The sequence below is a fragment of the Ceratotherium simum genome, chromosome 18 (genome assembly GCF_057802395.1).
Source record: "Ceratotherium simum simum isolate JZ-2026a chromosome 18, ASM5780239v1, whole genome shotgun sequence".
In the NCBI taxonomy this organism is placed as follows: domain Eukaryota; kingdom Metazoa; phylum Chordata; class Mammalia; order Perissodactyla; family Rhinocerotidae; genus Ceratotherium; species Ceratotherium simum.
In genome coordinates, this window is record NC_141917.1 from 51,199,996 (window position 1) to 51,221,180 (window position 21,185).

General features: G+C 35.4%; 1 protein-coding gene across 5 annotated transcripts in view; it reads right to left on the reverse strand.

Annotated features, from left to right (window-relative positions):
- The window catches only part of ADAMTS6 (ADAM metallopeptidase with thrombospondin type 1 motif 6), a 336,164-nt gene that overhangs the window by 309,202 nt on the left and 5,777 nt on the right, over positions 1–21,185 (reverse strand). For all 5 annotated transcript variants that reach the window (XR_015555122.1, XM_087443329.1, XM_087443330.1 and 2 more), the window contains exons 3-6: positions 12,487–12,655; positions 6,249–6,460; positions 5,655–5,738; positions 5,001–5,146 (exon numbers count right to left, since the gene is read on the reverse strand). Coding sequence is in view for 4 of the 5 variants with exons in the window: in XM_087443329.1 (XP_087299455.1) it covers positions 5,001–5,146; positions 5,655–5,738; positions 6,249–6,460; positions 12,487–12,655 (611 nt within the window). In the remaining variant the exon portion in view is untranslated. The remainder of the gene's footprint in view (positions 1–5,000; positions 5,147–5,654; positions 5,739–6,248; positions 6,461–12,486; positions 12,656–21,185) is intronic.

Genomic DNA, 21,185 nt, shown 5'->3' on the forward strand with positions numbered 1-21,185 from the left:
AAAAGAAATTAAGAAAGCAATCCCATTTACAATAGCATCAAAAACTATAAAATACTTAGGAATAAATTTAACCAAGGAGGTGAAAGATATGTACACAGAAAATTATAAGATATTGATGAAAGACATTGAAGAAGACACAAATAAATGGAAAGGTATCTCCTGTTCTTGGACTGCAATAATTGATGTTGTTAAAATGTCTGTATCACTCAAAGTAATCAACAGATTTAATGCAACCCCAATTAAAATTCCAATGAGATTTTTCACAGAAATGGAAAAAACAATACTAAAATTTATATGGAACCACAAAAGATCTTGAACAGACAAAATCTTGAGAAAGAAGAACAAAGCTGAAGGCTTGATAATTCCTGATGTCAAACTATATTACAAAGCTAAAGTAATCAAAACAATATGGTACCAGCAGAAAAACAGACACATAGACCAATGGAACAGAATAGAGAGCCCATGCATATATAGTCAACTAATCTTTGATAAGGGTGCCAAAGACACACAATGGGAAAAGGATAGTCTCTGAAATAAATGATGCTGGGAAAACTGACTATCCATATGCAAAGGAATGTAATTAGATCCCTATCTTATACAACTCACAAAAATTAATTCAAAATAGATTAAAGACTTAAATATAAGACTGGAAACTACAAAACTTCTAGAACAAAACATAGGGGAAAAGCTCCTTGACATTGGTCTTAGCTGTGATTTTTTGGATATGACACAAAAAGCAGCAGCAACAAAAGCAAAAATAAACAAGTGGGACTACAAACTAAACAACTTCTGCACTGTACAGGAGACAATCCACAAAATGAAAAGGCAATCTAAGGAATGGCAGAAAATATTTGGAAACCACATATCTGATAAGCGATTAATATCTCAAATATATAAAGAACTTACATAACTCAATAGAAAAAAGCAAACATTCTGATTTAAAAATGGGCAAAGAACTTGAATAGACATTTTTCCAAAGAAAACATAAAAATGGCCAACAGGAACATGAAAAGGTGCTCAACATCACTACTCATCAAGGAAATGCAAATCAAAACCACAATGAGATATCATCTCCCACCCATTAGGATGGATTAACAAAAAGACAAGAGATAATTAATATTAGCAAGGATGTAGAGAAAAGGGAACCCTTGTACAGTTGGTGGGCATGTAAACTGGTACAATCATTACGGAAAACAATAAGGAGTTTCCTCTAAAATTTAAAAATTGAACTACCATACAATCCAACAATCCCACTTCCGGGTATATATCCGAAGGAAGTGAAATTAGTATCTCAAAAAGATACCTGCTTTCCCAAGTTCATTGCAGCATTGTTCAAAATAGCCAAGATACGGAAACAACCTAATTGTCCATTGGTGGATGAATGGATAAAGAAAATCTGATATATATAATGCAATATTACTCAGTCATAAAAAAGAAGGCAATCTTGTCATTTGTGACAACACGGATGAACCTGGAGGGCATTATGCTAAGTGAAATAAGCCAGACAGAGAAAGACAAATACTGTATGATCTCAATTATATGTGGAAATTTTTTTCTAAAGTTGAAGTCATAGAAACCAAGAGTAGAATGGCAGTTGCCCAAGGTTGGGGGATGAGGGAAATGGGGAGATGCTGGTCAAATGCTACAAGCTTTTAGTTTTTATTTATTTTTTTCACCCCAAAGCCCCAGTAGATAGTTGTATGTCATAGTTGCACATCCTTCTAGTTGCTGTATGTGGGACATGCCTCAGCATGGCTGGACAAGCAGTGTGTCGGTGCACGCCCGGGATCTGAACCCAGGCCGCCAGCAGCGGAGCGCGCGCACTTAACCGCTAAGCCACGGGGCCGGCCCGAAGCTTTTAGTTTTAAGATAAAGAAGTTCTGAGGATCTAAGGTATAGCATTAGTGACTATAGTTAATAATGCCTTATGTATATTTGAAATTTGCTAAGAGAGTATATCTGAAGCATTCTCATTCAGAAAAAGAAAAAAGAAAACCAGGTAACTATGAGGTGAAGTATGTTTGTTTAACTAACTTTATGGTAATCAGCGCACAATGTATATCATATCATCACATGGTACACTTTAAATACATACAATTTTGTTTGTCAATGATACTTCAATTTTTAAAAAAATATTAGATAAAACTACATGGTGTATAACGGATGTTCACTGTATTTTATATATATATATACTTATATATAAATATAAGTATATATATATAAATTAAAATATATATATAAATAGTTTTTAATATGCTCTTTGGTGTTAATTCAATATTTTTGATACCAGATAAAACAATAAAATTTTAAATTTTTAAATTTTCTTTCTGTCTAGTCACAGGGATCTGATAGCTCTGTAAAGCACAGTTTGTTTTAAATTTATGTTAATAAAATAAAACAATAAAAATTTGCTAAGAGGAGATAACATTTTGAACTTGTATATATCTTTCAAGAAAGTAATTATTATTACCTAAGTACTACAGTTCCAAATGGTTTTCTGCTTAAAAAATTTAAATCCCTAGGACAAAATTTGGCCTAGAGGAGATAAACATATCCATCAATTTTTCTCTGGAATTCTTGATAAAAACATTATACATTCTCCCTAGGGAGCAAACATATGCATTTGCATTTCAAGCAAACATAAATCGTGATCTTACCTCTAAATGGTGGAGTCACAACCCTGAACATGTTAATCAGTGAGTTACATGAAGCAATTTTCAACATTAATATAAAATCATCTATGGAATTTTCACAATTGTTTTCACTAAAAGTAACAGTATGATTTAAACATATGTTCAATTTCACAAATCAAAAATATGTAAGGGAGAGTCAAGCACAGGTAAACCCCCCAACAACAAAAAAACCCTAAATATTAAAGATGATGGCCATCTCATTTAGATAAGTCACTCTGTGTCCCTAATAATTCAAAGATAATTGTAGACTTTTAAGCAGACTAAAGGGTACTTTGATACTTGAATTTCAAAAAGGCATTCTATGCTGCCCCAAAGAGGCATTTTTCTAACCTCCATTACATACCCAATCTAAAATGATATGAGATATGAACTCTTTGAAGTACCATCCTATTAAATCCTGAGATCATTTCCAGTGCTAGTCTGACCAGGAGGAGACAAGTTTAAAAGGAAAATTTTATGTTCAAATCTCAGACTTCAAAAGGCACTTGAAGTAGCTTGGAGAAGCAAAGAAGAGCTCTGCAGAGGATCAGAAAAATATCTGGACCTATTCAGAGTAACAACTCAGACAGCTGAATGTTGTAGCCAGTGCAAAGAAAGGGTGGCTAACTGCCCAGATGTATTTCACTACTTGAATACTTATAAATGTGCACTCTTGGTATTCTGTCATTTGATGCAAAAGTTAAAAGTCCAATGCAAAAACAATTACTAAAATGTGAAGCTTCAGGAGAGCACTAGGCATTGCCTTTTTTGGAGACAGGTAGGGCTTTATAAATATAAATACGGAAGCCAATGGAAATATCTGTGATCATTTTGTTAACATATATAACAGACATTTTCTTTTAGTAATTTCATTGACATTAATCATATCCATATATATTTTTACACAAAGGTTTCTATATTTGCACAATTCCTAGTATATTTTTAACTCCTCAAATATATTTGGGAATCATTCCAGACCACAAGACTCTGAGGAATTGCAGAATTTATCAGACTGATATGTCAACACATATGAATATAGAAACATACAATGTTGTTTTTATTTGGCAAGCATATCTCAACAAAATTTTCTGGTTTACGATGCCAGGTAGATGAAGTCAATTAAAGTAAATGTAACTGTAAAAAAAATAAACTCAGAAACTTTTAACTCTACAACTCAGTTAACAGGGACATTTTTTTAAAGCTAAATTCACATTATCTTACCGGGTCTTGAGATTCTGATCCCAGATATTTTATACTCCCTCCAAAGAGTTTAATGTAGAGTCAATGAGCACACCACAGATGAAGTATAAGTCAAATATTGCCTTGCAAATTAAAAGAAATAATCAAGATAGCAAGGCTATTCCATTTAGCCATGAGAGAATAATGCTTCCATTTTGCTTATTGTTTGTTTGCTATTATTTATTTTGTTTTCATTTTTGAATACTGATAAGAAGTCAAAAGACAAACATCTTAAAATGATTTAAACATGCTTCTAATCAATCATAATTGGAGTACAAAAAAACTCAGACAGATAGCACGGTATCATCAAAAAGGACAGGATCGTCAGGGTTTAAGCCCTGCTCTTTCACTTACTAGCCAAGCGATCTCGAGCAACTTAAGTATTTTAAACCAGTTTCCTCATTTCTTACATGGGAAAAATAATAACGATATCTATATCTACTTCACAAAGTTGTTGTTGGAGAGGAAGGAATAAAATGGATCTGAATACAATTTTGCAAAACTGTAAAGAAACAATATGAATTCATTGGGTTATCATCAAGTAATAATTTTTCCTGAGAGACAAGCTGTTCAACATACAGGGTAATAAATCTGCTTCTTTATATTTATATCTATTAAAATATTTTTAATTAAATAAACATTCACTTAAGTAAAGTGTGTAACTATCGATGTCCTCCCTGTTAACAATTTGGAGGTAAGAATAATTAATATATTTTATAACCAAGAGTGATGACTCATTTTTGTTTTTAAAATATATTTTTCTCATACTTTTTAATCTTGCTTTTAGTATGTATTTTGTTCAATTAACAAAACATATATGTGCTTCCAATTAAACCTTATGAATAGACCTTAGTAGAAGGAAAGGTATTTATTAAATTTCTAAGTCAACTCTAAATCTTTTCTTGTTTCTTATTTGGTTCATTTGATGCAAAGACAATAAGTGTAATGTATTCTTTCTCAGTGGTGAATAATAAATTACCATTTTGCCTTCTCTATACTCATTACCTGAATGAGGCTTTAGATAAAACCAAATATAGTTACAATATCAAACACAACAATCAAAGGTAAAATACTTGCAACAAACCATACCTAGTAATAAGAACCGCATTATCGTGGTGGGCAATCCCATTTTCTGGAATGGTGTTTCCATCACTTTGGTGGGAGAGAATGGATTTCTGCCATTTACAGAAGCTATCGAGGGACTTGTCTGCATGGTGGTTTATCTCCAAGTTTGGCTGCAATACAACATGCATACCAGAAATGTTCCAAACAAATTACTAAGGTCAGTTGTTAAAACTTTTGAAGACTAAAGTGGGACTATAATTAGAAGCAGTGGTTTCTAGGAATAATCTCTTGCCAATTTTTATTTCTGTAATATCTGACAGTTAATTTAGTGTATTATTGAACAGACATTCATTCCAGTTCCAGCTTTAATGATAATGTCAATATATGTGATTATCAGCATACAAAACCAACTAAAACCACTATTATGAGGTCTGCCATGCAAATGCTCATCTTTATACTGAAACACATAGCTAAGATACATATATACAGCTTTACCAGGACCTCACAGGTATATTCTTGTAAACTATTTAAAATTTGCTTAAAATATTAAATGCTTAGAGCTGAAAGTCATATTAAACTAGAACCTCCTAAAAGGAGCAGTAATAAGTCATTTTATAATACATAATTCTATAGCCTATCTATTAAGAGTTTTAGATTTATAAACCAACTCATTCTTACCTGATCTTCTGTGAGAACAATTAAGCGGGCCACTATAATATTCACAACGTTTCCTAGGCTGGAATCACGGTAAAGTTTGGCAACCTGACCTCCAGAAAACAAGAAAAGACACAAAGTCAGACAAAAATCATAGGGTGATCATTTGATATTTTCTTGAAGAGTGGCAAAATAATTTTTCATGAATTTAACCACTGTGTGTATAAAAAGATATTATTTTATCCCATATCACTTATAACTCTACCCTTAAGACGCCTTGGTAAAAGGTTTTTATACAACTCTACCCCAAGAAATATTTTCTCCTAAAGATGAACTACGACATAGTAATTAAGTGGATGAGCTGATGTTTCAAGTTAAGGAAAACTTCTTAAACAAAATTTAACAGGACCCATTCAAAAAGTCATATTATCTGAAAATGAACAATAAGATCACCTTTAAATGTATTTTCTATAGAACTGAAACATTAATAGATTGATTCTTTCTCATTTTAGATGAGAAAATTCTTAAAATCACTATTTCACAAAAAAATCCATGACCTTAGTCAAAAAACACAACAAACTATTGAGTTAAAATATTATATAGAGGGATCAAACTTACAATATTCATCACACTCAAAATGTAATGTTCAATGTCTTTGCGGCCATGGTAGCCCACCATCATTTTGTCTGCCACTACTAATGTCTCCACAAACCGCTCAATGCTTACTGATCTCTTCTGTCTGTGGTGGATATGTGTGCCATTAATTGGTAGTGAAGAAGGAAAAGCAGATGTGTCATTCAGCCACCAAGGTTTGCCACTTCTTATGAAGTCTACGATAAAAACAATTAACTAGTTCAGACAGGTTCATTAATCAAACTTATTTATTTATAGATCTTTCATGTAGACATGCTTCTCATAAATTCTCTGATGTTAAGATTTTTCAAAATAATCATATTATCTGAAAAAATTAAACATTAATAATGTTCAACTGCTCATGAAAACAAAGTAAAATAAATCTAGTGAATTACTTAATAAAAAAGAACTTTCAAATAATCATTTCATATCATTCCAGTGAGTGATTGTCATAATACTTTTTTTTTTTTTGAGGAAGCTTGGCCCTGAGCTAACATCTGTTGCCAATCTTCCTCCTTTTTTCCTTTTTTTCTCCCCAAAGCTCCAGTAGATACTTGTATGTCATAGTAGTACATCCTTCTAGTTGCTGTATGTGGGACGCTGCCTCAGCATGGCTTGATGAGTGGTGCACAGGTCTGCACCCAGGATCTGAACCAGCGAACCCCAGGCTGCCCAAGGGGACCAGACAAACTTAACCACTATGCCCCCGGGCCGGCCCAATACTTTTAAATTTAGAATATGTGCTTTAAAAAATTATATAAAGTTGTTTGGGGCCTGCCCAGTTGCGTAGCGGTTAAGTTCACACGCTCCGCTTGGGCGGCCCGGGGTTCCACAGGTTCGGAGCCCAGGGGCGGACTGACGCACCTCTCATCAAGCCATGCTGTGGCGGCATCGCATATAAAGTAGGGGAAGATGGGCACAGATGTTAGCCCAGGGTCAATCTTCTTCAGCAAAAAGAGGAGGACTGGTAACAGATGTTAGCTCAGGGCTAATCTTCCTCACCAAAAAAAAAAAAAAAATCATTTAAAGTTGTTTAAAAAGCAACTAAAGCATTAACTTTCTGAACAGCCTAAGACAGTTCTGATGAAGAACATTAATATTCCAGAAATCAATTCCCAAGATGCTTTTGATCATTTATTTTAAAGTAAGATGTTTTTATTAAACTATCTTAATTAGAGCAATTCTACTGCTCTAGGAATGTCAGTTCTAATAAGGCTGTGAATTATTTTTTTCACTTAATTTTGCAGTCTACAACTATTTATACTAACAGAGTACGCAAAGTATTCCTTTTCCAAAACCTAGAGGTAAATGGCATTAGAATGAGAGTTGAAAGGTCATGATTCTAGCATGACTCACTTTAAACCACATTTTAGTGTGGATTGTAGTTTATCCTTTATTTTCTACACATTTGGTCCTTCAGTACAGAGGAAACCTTTTAGCACTATGGCATTTGTAAACACTTGCCTCATTTATATTCATCTTCATTTAATAAACTTGAGCAGGTACAGGTTCTCTGCATACTTCACTTTCATATCCTTATATTAAACAGGAAATCTTTCTAACCTCTACTTACTGAAAAATTCAGTGAGGAAAAGTTAGATTAATTTATATAATATACTTGACAGAGGGTGGCATTATTCTCTATTTTTCTAACTTCTTTAGCCTTTCTCTTTTAAAAATTATGTAGGTAGAAGTTATAAATTTTAAGAAATGAGAGATGGAAATGACCACAAGAAGTATAAGTCAAATACTTTTGAATCTCATATAAATTAAATGAGTGTCCATATTCCTAAAAGTCAAGAGAGGCAGAGACACACTACTTCTATTTCAACAATATACCCCCAAGACAGCAGTAAGTATTCCCTTATGTCCAGTTGTGGCAGACAGACTCTTAAGGTGGCCTCCATGACCTCTGCCTCCTGATGTTCACATATTTGTGTAATCTCCTCCCCTTGAGTATGGGTGGGACCTGTGACTTGCTTCTAACCAATGGAATACAGCAAAGATGGGATGTACATGATTACATGCATATGAGCACATAACTACCTTACATAATATTGTAAAATATCTCTTACTAAAGTCTTTCCCTTGCTGGCCTAGAGGAAGCAAGCAACTATGTTAGTAAATTGTACATGGCAAGGAACTGGAGGTGGTCTCTGGCAGACAACCAACCAGAAACTTACGCTTTCATTTCTACGACAGCAAGGAACCAAATGCTGCCAACAATCATGGGAATGGAGAAATGGATGTTTCCCCAGTCAAGACTCCAGATGAGAACCTAGCCCTGGATGAGGCTAAGTAGATAACCCATTCATGCACAAACGCCTGATCCACAGAAACTATGAGATAACAAAAGTATATTGCTTAAGCCATTGGGTTTTCGATAATATTGCTATGAAACAGTCAAAATCCTTTCTGCATTAACATAACTGTAATTTCTCCTGCTCAGTTTTCTGTGATCATAAAATCACTCATGTATTCAAATCATACCTAGTCTTTCCATCATCTAGCTGGACAGCTTACACGTCTAAATATAGGATTTAATTTCCATTATTTTGATAATTTTCACTTCTCTAATCTATCCAATTTCTCTTTATTTTTATTTAACATATTGTGAAAAGAATTAGACACAATTGGGCAATCTAAGTGCTAAACACTTAGCGATGGTGTTTCTCATTTGATAGCATTCAGTATAAAGTAGCTGCTGTTGTTGTCATCATCATTTTCATAATTATATATACATATAATGTCTTTCATGGGCATTTATAAATGAAAAGATATAGTCCTTATACTCAAAGAATTTATAGTCTGATATATGTATATATATAATATACATATACACACACTGAATGAATAAAATCAAGAGAGATAACATCCTCTGTTTCATTTAAAAATTAAATTAATCCAGTATGATTAGATCATTACAAAACAATATTTACATTCTATAATTGTCAACTGACTCCTTAATGTTAGCTTAATGATCTGTAACTAATATTTTTTTTAGTCTAAAATAGAATACACAATTGACTTGTTTTGTTTCAAAATAAAGATTAGCAGTTCTTCAAATGATACTCGTGATATAAGCTTTGCTCAGTTTAATTTTGGATAGAGTGTAGAATGTTAAAGAAAACATTTCTCCATAAACATATACAATAAAAAACTTTTCCCCAAAACTAAATACATAGATCTTTTGCCATCTGAAATAAGATTTTAAGTTTTCGATCAATCTCAAAATATTTTTTAATATATACAGCCATTCGAGATTATTTCGTTGACCTGCTTTATTTTTCATTCACAGCACTATTACTTCTTGACAGTTGGTTATGTATTTATTTGTTTGTTTGATCACTTATTTAGTTAACTTTCTCTCATCACTAGTATATAAGCTCCATGGAGCAGGAACTTTTCCTGCTTTATTTATTGTTACATCTCCAGTATCTAGAATAGCCTTGCATATACATGTTAAATAAGTATTTATTTAATAAATACATAAGTAGATAATGCAGGTATAGAGACACAATAATATCTATATCAATGGACTATAAAAACATTCAGTTATCTGTGGGTGGTGGTATAAGAGCAACTTTTTTTTTTCTTTCTATCCTGTACTTTCCAAATTTTCTACAAAGAATAGATATTATTTTCATACGAATTTTTAATTGATAGCTTAAATCTAATTAGAATGGGGAAATTCATATCTGAATATGAGATAAATGCACCCACTGTCAAATGGGTTTTTATACCTTATATTTTGATATAAACTTGAGTTCTCAATAACAGATTAACTGGCAATGTATGCCTATAAATGCTCATCTCACTTGAACTACACTGTTGAAATAGTATCACAATTAACATCAGTAGTTCTTAACTAGACATTTCCCATTTGTGTTTACTAAGTTGTAAACACAAAATGCTTTTTTTCCAATAACATCTAGTAACTTTCCCATGGAATTTAGGGAACTACTACTATATTCCCACTTTGGGGAAGCCGGTGAAGTGTTTGAAAGTGAGTACACTGCCTGATTTAGGAGACAGACTTGACTACAGATATGACAAACCTGGAGACAGGAAGACCAGTTAGAAAGTCATTACAGTCATCTAGGCAAGAGATAATGAGGGCCCGAACTAAATGGACTGGTGTTAGGGGTAGTAGAAATGGCTAGTGAGTGGACTAAATTAAAAGCAAGGACAATTTAGGAAATAGTCTCAGTAATCCAAGGGGAGAGACTGTAGAAGAAAATCTTCCCCACAAAGGGCAGAATTTCATGATGGCAATAAGAGTGGATTTGGAGAACTGTTTGCCTCATGACTAAACCTTTGAAAAATAAGGATCTGCCTGAGTAAGACCAGCTAATAAAGAGATAGGCACTTCAAAAGAGGCTAATTTGAATATCAAAGGGTTAAGCAATACCTTTTAGAACATGACAAAATCTTTAAAGATTTTTGCAAAGAGTGATCTTTACAATCACGAAGTGAAGGATATCATGTTATGGAAAAAATGATGGGAAAATTATATTACACCAAACAACTAAATATTTGAACCCTAGTTTTTAAAAAATTTATATATAGTTGTACTTATCCCTTAAATTTTGTTAAACCTAAGATAAAATAAACTATTTCCATAATGTTCAGTTTCACTACTCAATACAATGACAATCGAATCTTTTGTTGTTGTTGTTATTTACTATAAACTTTATTTCACGTCTTACATGGATTCACTTTAAGTGGCCTTTTTGTAGTATCAATTATTCTTGACCAGCAAGGACCTCCCATAATTAAAAGCCTCAGAGATTACTCAAGAATAGAATATGCAGAATGAGGCCAGTTGAGAAAAGAACGCCAAAGAACACTTATACTTGAAGCAAAAAAAAAAGGAGCCCATGAAGGATACGGAGAAGGAACAAAAGAGTGATGTGTTCACTAATTCACGAGGCAATCCATTCCAAATTTTACAAATCTACTTGTTGAATCCATTCCATTTTTTACTAAATTTACTTGTTGATGAACTCTTCTTTGTATTAAGCTGAAATCTGCCTCTCAAATACTCTGCCCCTGGTTCTAACTACTAGAACTACATCAAACAAATCTAATCTTTTTTTTTTAATATGATAGCTCTTTAAATGCTAGGAACAGTCATCCCAATAATAATGATAGCTACAGTTTGACTAAATAATGTGTGTTGAAAGAACTACTCAGAGAGGTTGGGTAATCTGTCCAAAGCTACACCAAAGCCCATGTTCTTTCTACTATGCTATGTTATATCCTCTATTTCTCTAAGTTTTCTAATTTTTTGACTAAACAGCCTCCTAACTCCCTACCTCTAGTCTTATTCTTCTTTAATTCAGTCTCCATATGACTGCCAGAGTAATATTCCTAAAACTCAAATCTGACCATGTGATTCCTACTGCTTAAAACCTTTCAATGGGTTTCCAGTACACTTAGATAAACAAACTCCTTAACATGGTTTACAAGCCCCTTGTGATTTGGCCCCTTCTTATCTCTCCAGTTTCATCTCTCACAACCATTCCTTCAACCACTATGAATCTCACCTCTATCTCTCCAACCTACATTCTAATATCCAGTTATATGAACTGTAAATTCCTGGAATGTGACAGTCTCTCTTTTGGTTTAGAACCTTTGTAAATGCTGTTTCCTCCAAGTGGAACACTCTATCCACTGCTCCCTCCACTTTGCCCAGCTACCTTCTCTTATCCCTAGAGCCTCAGCTTAGAAGTCACTTCCTCCATCAAGCCTTCTTTGACCACTGAAGTCTAGGTTTGTTGTTTCTAATATGTATTTCTATAGCACCCTGATTATCACTATCTTTGAATACTACCTTAAGACTCTTCAAGTCTTATTCAAGTGTCTAGATTCCTGCCACAAGCATAAAAATATCAGGCTAACCAAACAACACAGAGTACCATGGAACACGTGTGCATGAAAGCTTTAACTATTACTTAGATAAAATAAGGTGGGTTTTTTTCACCTTCAACAGAACAAAAAAAGCAAATTTTACACAGACTTATATTGTAAAGACCTCTCAAAGAGCTTCCAAAATTGACTTAAAACTATTGATAGGTGACATCTTTTAAGAGGACTCTGGGCATTTTCATTCTAATTACTCAAATTCCTATTTACTTTTATTATTAACCTTACCATATGTGCCAGAACAAAGAGCACAATACAATACAATATGCTTTCTAAAATCCGCACACTCACTCACCTGAAACCCCACAATGAGAGTGATCATACAGATGACGTTGTTGAAGGGTAGACTTTTTATAAATAACGTGAGGATGGCCATTTTCATAACTAAAATGTTTGGAATCCTCTGTGGTATTCTTTAATGGTTCAATAAAATATTCTTCATCTTCTGTAGCAATAACACCATGCTAAAGAAAAAGAAACAAAGAATTTACCATGAAGAATTATTTTAAACATTAATTATCATTACCAACGTTCAAAAATAAGTTGATATCTCTCCAAAAAGGAGGTGAAAACACGTTAATAGAAATTTAGTGAATTATCTTTGCTCAGCAAAACGTTATATAAATTTTCCTATTCCTTAAAAAGGATGTTTAAATACCTCTATGTGCTATGCCCTGTACTAAGCACAACACGTACATTACTTGCTCCAATCTTCCCAACAACTCTGTAAGGTAACAGAGACCTTAATGTGTTCACTAACACTTATTTCCTTTCCAAATTGTGCACACATCTTAACTACATCTTCTGTGTTTAGGTATAGCTTCGTAATTGAGTTTTGGCCAACAGAAAATGGGCAAGGTGTTGTATACCACCTTCAGGGCCAGCCCCTGAAAACCTTCCCAGCAGAATCCTTCGCTCTCTCTGAAAAAAGACCAAGGGGAGGTGGAAGCCAAAAGTGAAGGAATCTGAGTCCTTGAGTGACCTCATGGAAAGTTGTCCAACATAGACACTAACATAAGGGAAAAAATAAGTTTCTATTGGATAAACTACTGACAGTTTAAGGTTTATGTTACACTAATTAATATGTGCTTATTAATATAAATCCCATACATCTCCATTTTGCAGATGAAGTAACAGGCTCAGAGGTTAAAAACTTGCCCAATATTAGATAGAGGTAAGAGAAGGAGCTGGAATTCACACAAAGCTCTGCTCTTATTCACAGTATTATCTTGCCTTACACTTATTTACTTAGCCAAGTCCTACTCAGTTCAGTCATAGCTCCGCTTTCAAGACTTTCTCTAGCCCAAATGGAGTAGCTTCACCCTCCTCTGAGCTCTAACAGAGCTTATTACTGGTATCATTTATTTTTAATTAATTCCACATTGTTTTGCTACATCTCAGGTCTTGAAGCTATATTTAAATTTGGTATAACTTTTCAGCTGCATGTTTTATCTTCCCAACTACACCATTTGCTTTCTTAAGGCGAAGGGTTATGTCTCATATTTCTTTGTATCAGTTACAGCCATAGAAAGTATCTCATATATAGTATGTACACCAAATAAAAGTTTGCTGATTAAAAGAAATGAGACACTAAAAGTTATCTGCATGAGAAATAAGAACTTCCACCCTTACTAGCATTTTCCTATGTATGGCACATGTGAGGACTGCTCTTAATCCAACTAATTTACCCTGTAACACTGGATAAAACACAAACTCTCTGGGTGTATTTCCTCAGCTGGAAAAATGAAAGGCTTGGGCTAAATTAGTGGTTTTAAAACAGCACTCTGGGGAGCCCTAAGGGTTCCATGGAAGTGCCCTCAGGGGATTGCCACAGACAACAAAGGGAGACCTACAGGGCTTAGATTCCTATGCTTAGGGATCAGCTGTGCTTTTATTAATCTATATATTAAATTTCCAAATAACATTTCATTTGAGAAAAGGAGGGTTTTGCAGTTTTAAAAAGAAAAAAGCTGAAAACTTCTGGTCCTGATAATCTCTAAGGTCTCTTTGAATGTAACTTCTATGATTCTGTTTAGGGAAATTCATGTTAAGTACCACAAGCTTGGAAAGAAAGATAAGACATAATTAAAGCTGCTCTAACTTATGAAGTTGGCAGCCACCTACACGAAATGAGCTAAGGAATGCAAAAAACAAAAAAAGCAGCCTTTAGTCACTTCATATTATTTGCACCATTGTTTGCTTTACTTTAAGGATATTAGCCCCTAAATTAAATGCAAATACTGACAGGAATCACATAATATGCCATTAACAAACTCTAATTCCTGAGCATGAATTACTTTACCAGGAAGATTAACAACGTGATAGCAAACTGAGCAGGGTTCCTGCATTAAAGAGGGCACGTGCAGAAAAGAGGGCATGTACAAGAAATTGTGATAAGAGGGAAGTGTAGGAAGTGGAGTCTACAGCACTGCTCAGAAAAGGTAGAGCACTGAAGTCATGTCATGCTGGACTATGGGCAGAAGGATGTTGAAAGGTCCCACACAAGAACCTCAGGTTGCTGGGGAAAAATAGAGTCAGAAGCGTGGTAAGTAAACAAAGTCTCTAATTTCAAGAATGGAAAGAGGGCCGGCCCTGTGGCTTGGTGGTTAAGTGTGCGCGCGCTGCGATGCTGGTGGCCCGGGTTCGGATCCCGGGTGCGCATCGAGGCACCACTTCTCCGTTCATCCTGAGGCCGAGTCCCGCATACAGCAACTAGAAGGATGTGCAGCTACGACATACAACTATCCACTGGGGCTTTGGGGGGAAAAAATAAAATAAATAAAATCTTTAAAAAAAAAAAAAAAAAAAAGAATGGAAAGAGTCTGGAAGAAAACCCAGAGATTTTATGTGTTAGGTACTCTATAAGATGTTTATACACATTATCTTATTTAATCTTAATAGCTCTTTGAAGTAAGTACTACTATCAGCTCCACTTTGCAGATGAGAAACCAAGACTGAGCAAAGTTAAGTAAGAAACTCACTCAATTGACTTTGGAGCCTGGACCCTTAAACACTATAATGTCCTTATCCTCAGAGGGCTGTTTCTGACTTTATTTATTCATTCACCAAGTATGCTTTGAGTGCCTATCACATGGCAGGTACTGTTCTAGGTGGTGGGGATACGATAGCGAACAAAACAAAGTTCCAGCTCTATCATGGAGCTTATATTCTGGTGAGAGGAGCTAGAAAAAAAGTAATTCATTCATTAGATAAATAATAATCAGGTAATATAAATGCTAAGAAGAAAAATAAAGCCGTGTAAGAGGACAAAGAGTAATCAGAAATGAAGGAATTATACAAACTCTTTAGGATGGTCAGGGACATCCTCTCTAATGAGGTGATACTTGAACAGAAACCTGAATAAAGTAAAGGAGCAAGACAAACAGGTATCTTGGGAAAGACAGACCATACAGTGGGCATGGCAAATGCAGAGGTAATGGGGAAGGCACATGGGTGCAGTATTTGAGAAACAGCAAGGAGCTACGGTGGCCAGAGGGAGGGAAGGGGAAAATGATTATGAGATTAGAAAGGTGCTGGAAGCCAGATGATGGAGGATCTGAGGTAAGTGAGAGTCCCAGAAATCTGTGCATACGCCTAGCAAGGTCCTGCTATCACTTCCCTCAGCATCCCCACTCACCTCTACACTGCCTGCCTCAGGACCATCAGGATTAACCTCATCATGCCCCCTCTCCCTGCCATGCCAGTCCGTACAAGAAGCCCAAGACTCATCCCCTGGATTCAATTCCCCATATGGTTATGTACATCATGTTTCTGATCCCATCTCCTACTTCCCCCCTTCACCAGTTAAAACACTTCTACTGTGCCCTCTCAAACTCAAGGACAATTAACAAAATCTCCTAAACCCTCAGCCTCATCTGTGAACGTTCACTTTATCTTGCTTGAACAAAAACCTGAATCTCTCCAAATGATACTCTTGCTTCCCCGTAATCCTTTGGAATGGTGGCTGCTTTCTCTCCTACATGCCTCTATTGGACCTGGAGGTAAGGGTAAGGTAAGGGTCCTTGTGACTCACTGCCATTTCCAAATAATTCTTTCTCCCTCCCTCCTCCAAAAAAACACACACACAAAAAAAACCCCAAAACAAAAAAACCCATCAGCTTCGGATCTCATGCCGTCACCTTCTCCCTCTGATAGCTGCAGTTATCTACTGACCCAGAGCCACTTTCCTCATTCCTTAAAGATTTTAGGTTCTGGATCACTGTCACTCTCAGCGATACCATTCCTGACATAACTGATGATTTCAATATCTTCTTACATTATCAGTTCTTAAAATTTGTGTGTGTGTGCATGTGCCCTGGATCCCTTTGGAAATCTAGGGGTGAAGCCTAGGGACCACTTCTAAGAATAATATTTTCAATGCAGAAAAAATATACAGGATTATAAATAAAACCAATTGTAGTAAAATACAGTTATCGAAATATTTTTAAAATGTAATATACTAATACATATAACTTTTTGTAACACTTTAAATCAGAAGATCTGCAGTGGATCTAATAACTACCATAATTTCACAATAGTGATTAACAGAAATAATATTTTGAAGAGCCTGCAAAACTATAACATGATATGAAAATATCTATAATTTCTATTGGGGACAAAGTCACAGGTACTGCTATTACCTTATTGGTTGTTACCCATATTCATAATTGAAAGAAATGTTAGATTTCAGTTAAGAATTAGTAAAAATAAACATGTAATTTTTCCCCATTCCACTTCACAAACCCCCTGAATTCCATCCATGGACCTCAGGATAAGAACTAATGACATATAAGGTCTCTTCAGTCCCTGCTCTCTCAATTCCTTGACCTCCTCTCCTTCAAGTATCTTGTCCTTCACCTTACCCTAGACATTTATATCACAGTCAAACCCTAGACTTCAGCATTATCAATATTTGAAACCCTGCCATAATCTCAATTTCCCATTCTTCTATCTTTCCAGCACTGTCCCTTTAGTGTCCTGACTCAAAGATACAGTCCTTTTATGCCCACCTGGACCCATTGATCCTATCACCTTTTCATTGTCCTCCACCCACCTCATGTCCTCACTTCCCTCCTAACCCAGCCTCAAGTCCACCTTCAATTCCCTTGCCCTTTTCTCTCTTCAAGGAATTTATTTTGCTAAACCACAACTCTGATTAAATTCAATGTTGTTACTCTGGGCCTGCACCCTTGCAGTTCCATTTAGCCAGAGAAAAACACATCAAGATGCTGAGTGGTCTCACTTGAAACTCATCATCATAATCTCAGCTGTGCTTTTAATGCTTCACGGCAATTATACTATGTTTCTCTAGTTCATTCAGTATCCTGCTCTCCTAGATAAATATTTCATACTTTTTCCTCTCTTCTTAATCCCCTAACACCTCATCTTTCCATCTTCTGTTCCAATAGACAAATTGCACAACCTGCTGCAAACTCCTACAACCACAAATACCCACCTATCTGCATCTCATGTCCATATAATCTATTTTATTTCCTGTTATTATGGATAAATCGTCTATTCTCCTAGCTAAGGACAATTACTCTATTTCTCCATGAGTCCATCCCTTCTTACCTACCAAGGACATCACTCCTGAAGTTTCTCTACATAATCATTCCCATCCTTACCAAACAAAACAAAAACTCCTCTGACCCCCACTTCTGCCTGCAGCAACTGATCATTTCTTGCTTTTCCAAAAGTCCTTAAAATAATTGTCCATATACTCTTTTCTCTTCTCCCATTCCTTCTTAAACCTACTCCAATCAGGTTTTTGCCTGTTTTTCAAACCCCACGTGATTTCACTAAAACTGCTTTTGTCAAGGTCACCAATAACTTCCTCATTGATAAATTCAATGTCAGTTTTCAGCCCTACTCTTATTTTGACTCAGCAGCATTTTTCTCTTGAAATGCTTCCTTCTCTTAGCTTCTAGGATATTTGTCTAGTTTTCCTTCAACTTTCTTACTCCACTGTTCTTTACTGTCCCCTCCACATCTTTCTGACCTCCCTATCCCCTTGGAGTACCCAAAGGCTCAGTCCTTAGACCTATTTTTTATTCTGTCTATACTCTCCCCCCTCCAGCAATTTCATATAATCTCCTGGCTTTCAATGTCATCTATAGATGATGACTCCCAAACTTATAGCTCCATAATTCACATATCTCTCCTGAACTCCAGAATTGCATATTCAACATCCTCTACAACATCTCAAGTTTAACTTGTCCAAGTGAACTTACGATGTACACCACCTCCCAACCAACTCCTCCTACAGCTTTTCCATCTCAGTTAATGCCTGAGTCTTCCTCATCTCAATTGATGACTGCTCTATTCTTCTCATTGCTCAGGTCTTAAGCTTGAAGTCATCAATGATTTTATCCTGTCCTCTAAAACCTAATATCTGGCCCCACTTCTCTTCTTAATCTCACCTTCCATTACTCTTCCTCTCATTCACTTAGCTCTAGCCATGTTAGTCGTGCTGTTCCTCAAACACCCTCAGATCAGACCTTTGTACTTGAAGAGTTCCACCTGGAAATATCCCTCAGATGTCAGCATTCCCCTTAAGGTCTTTACTCAATATTTTTTCCACCTTAGAACTTATCATTATCCAACATACTATGATTTTTATTTATTTATCTTATTGTGTATCTCCTCCACTAGAATGCAAACTAAATGAAGATAGGGACTTTTGTTTTGTTTACTGTCATACTCCTGGTACCTAGAACAGTGCCTATTATATGATAGGTACTTATAAGTATTTGGTGAATGGATGAATGAATAATGGAAAAAGTAGAAGGGCAACTGTGGACATAACTAAATGAATAGAAAGTCTAATGGGGTCACTGGTCTTTTCTAACTGGCTATATAGTCTTTAGTATCTTCAGAGAGATTAAGGAAAATCATTTTTTACCAAATAAGAACAAAATGTAAAGAAAGGAACAATCAAAAAGAGAAAGATCTCTTGAAAATTAGAAATATGACTGCTGTAATTTTTAAATCAATTGAAGGAAAAGAAGGCAAAATTGGGGAAATCTCATAGAACTTAGAACAAAAAAGAAAAAAATGAAAAAAGAAAGAGATAAGAGAAGTAGAGAACCAATCACAGAAGGGAGGGAAACAAGGAGAGAAAATTATTAAGGAAATAATTTTTAAGTTTCTCTAAGCTGAAGGAGAGTCTTTAAATTTAAAGCACCCATCAAATACCAAGTAGGGATAAGGAAAGAAGACTTGCACGCAGCATATCACATTATTATAAAATTCTTGAAACAGGAAGGATAAAGAGATCACATTGCTTCATTGAGGAAACAATTTCAAGAAAAAAAAAAGAAAAAAAGAACAAGAAACAAACTTCCATCTGCCACCCAAAATGAATCAATGCTAATTTTTTTTAGATCTTTACATTTTTTCCTAAGATATAAAACCATATAGATAAATTTGATGCCCCATATTTCCCTTGCCCAATTCTACCATTCATGGTTTTGAAGGAAAATAATTTTGAACCTAGAATTCCACATCCATCTGAATTATTAGCCAAACATGAGGGCAACATAAAGTCACTTTCAAATAGGCAAGGACTCAGAAACTTTACTTCCCAGGCACCTTTTCTGAGGTAATTACTCGAAGATGTTCTCCAACAAAATCAGGATGTAAACTCAGAAAGAAGAAGATATGGAACTAACCTAGGACAAAAGAAATCCCAAGATGAGAGATGTGCAGTAGCTCAAGAAATTAATTGACCAGTAGACTCCAAGAAACATGCCTCCAAAGAAGAATGGAATACATTCCAAGCAATAGATATAGGACTAAGGAACTGGACAACATTGATCACTTGGTAAAGAGATAATTTTTTTTTCCCAACAAGACAAAATAAAAGTAATTAGAAACATCAGAAAACCAAAACCTTGATAAGAAAGCCATGGTCCCAATATTAAGCATACTAAAATGTGACATTATTTTGAACAGATAGACTGTAACGTTAGGAATTTTTTCCTTTGAATGGAGTAAGGGTTGTAACCCTGAAACTGTGGGTAAGGAAATATTATTAGAAAATACTAATAATCTCTACATTAAAAACTATTTTATAAAAAACAATTAAAAACAGAATTAGTTGAGAGGGACCTTTGAAAAGTGGTATTTTTAAAAAATTTATTTACATATTCCATTTCATTAAAAATGTAACACAATACAAAATAAAAATGAAGGCAAGGGGCTGGCCCGGTGGTGCAAGCGGTTAGGTGTACGTGCTCCGCTGTGGCGGCCCGGGGTTCGCTGGCTAGGATCCCCGGCGTGCACCAAGACACCGCTTGGCAAGCCATGCTATGGCGGCGTCCCATGTAAAGTGGAAGAAGATGGGCATGGATGTTAGCCCAGGGCCTGTCTTCCCCAACAAAAAAGGAGGAAGATTGGCAGATGTTGGCACAGGGCTGATCTTCCTCACCAAAAAAAAAAAAAGAACGAAGGCGAGGGTTACTAAGACTAATGGGCAAAAGTGTGATGAGGAACAGGCTATTTACACAGTCTCAAAGTATCTGCTCACAAATTCCTTATTAGTTACCAAGGGGAAAATAGTCACTTTAGAGGACAAACCTGACAGATCACACCTAATCAAGTAATCAAAGTTAGTCACCATAGACCATGCAGTTTCAATAAGAAGCAAAGTAAAACAGAAAGGTGTTAACAACTAGAGGGAAAGACAACAAGAGACAAAGTCTCAACAAAAATAAAGAATAAATGCATGACACTCTGCTAACCCCTTAAGTGTAGAAAAGTTTCCATTTTCAAACTTATTCTCACTTTTGATTTATCAAACAACATCTTTTTCTTTTTTTTTTTTTTTTTTTTTAAAGATTTTATTTATTTATTTTTTCCCCCCAAAGCCCCAGTAGATAGTTGTGTGTCATAGCTGCACATCCTTCTAGTTGCTGTATGTGGGACGCGGCCTCAGGATGAACGGAGAAGCAGCGCGTCGGTGCGAGCCCGGGATCCGAACCCGGGTCGCCAGCA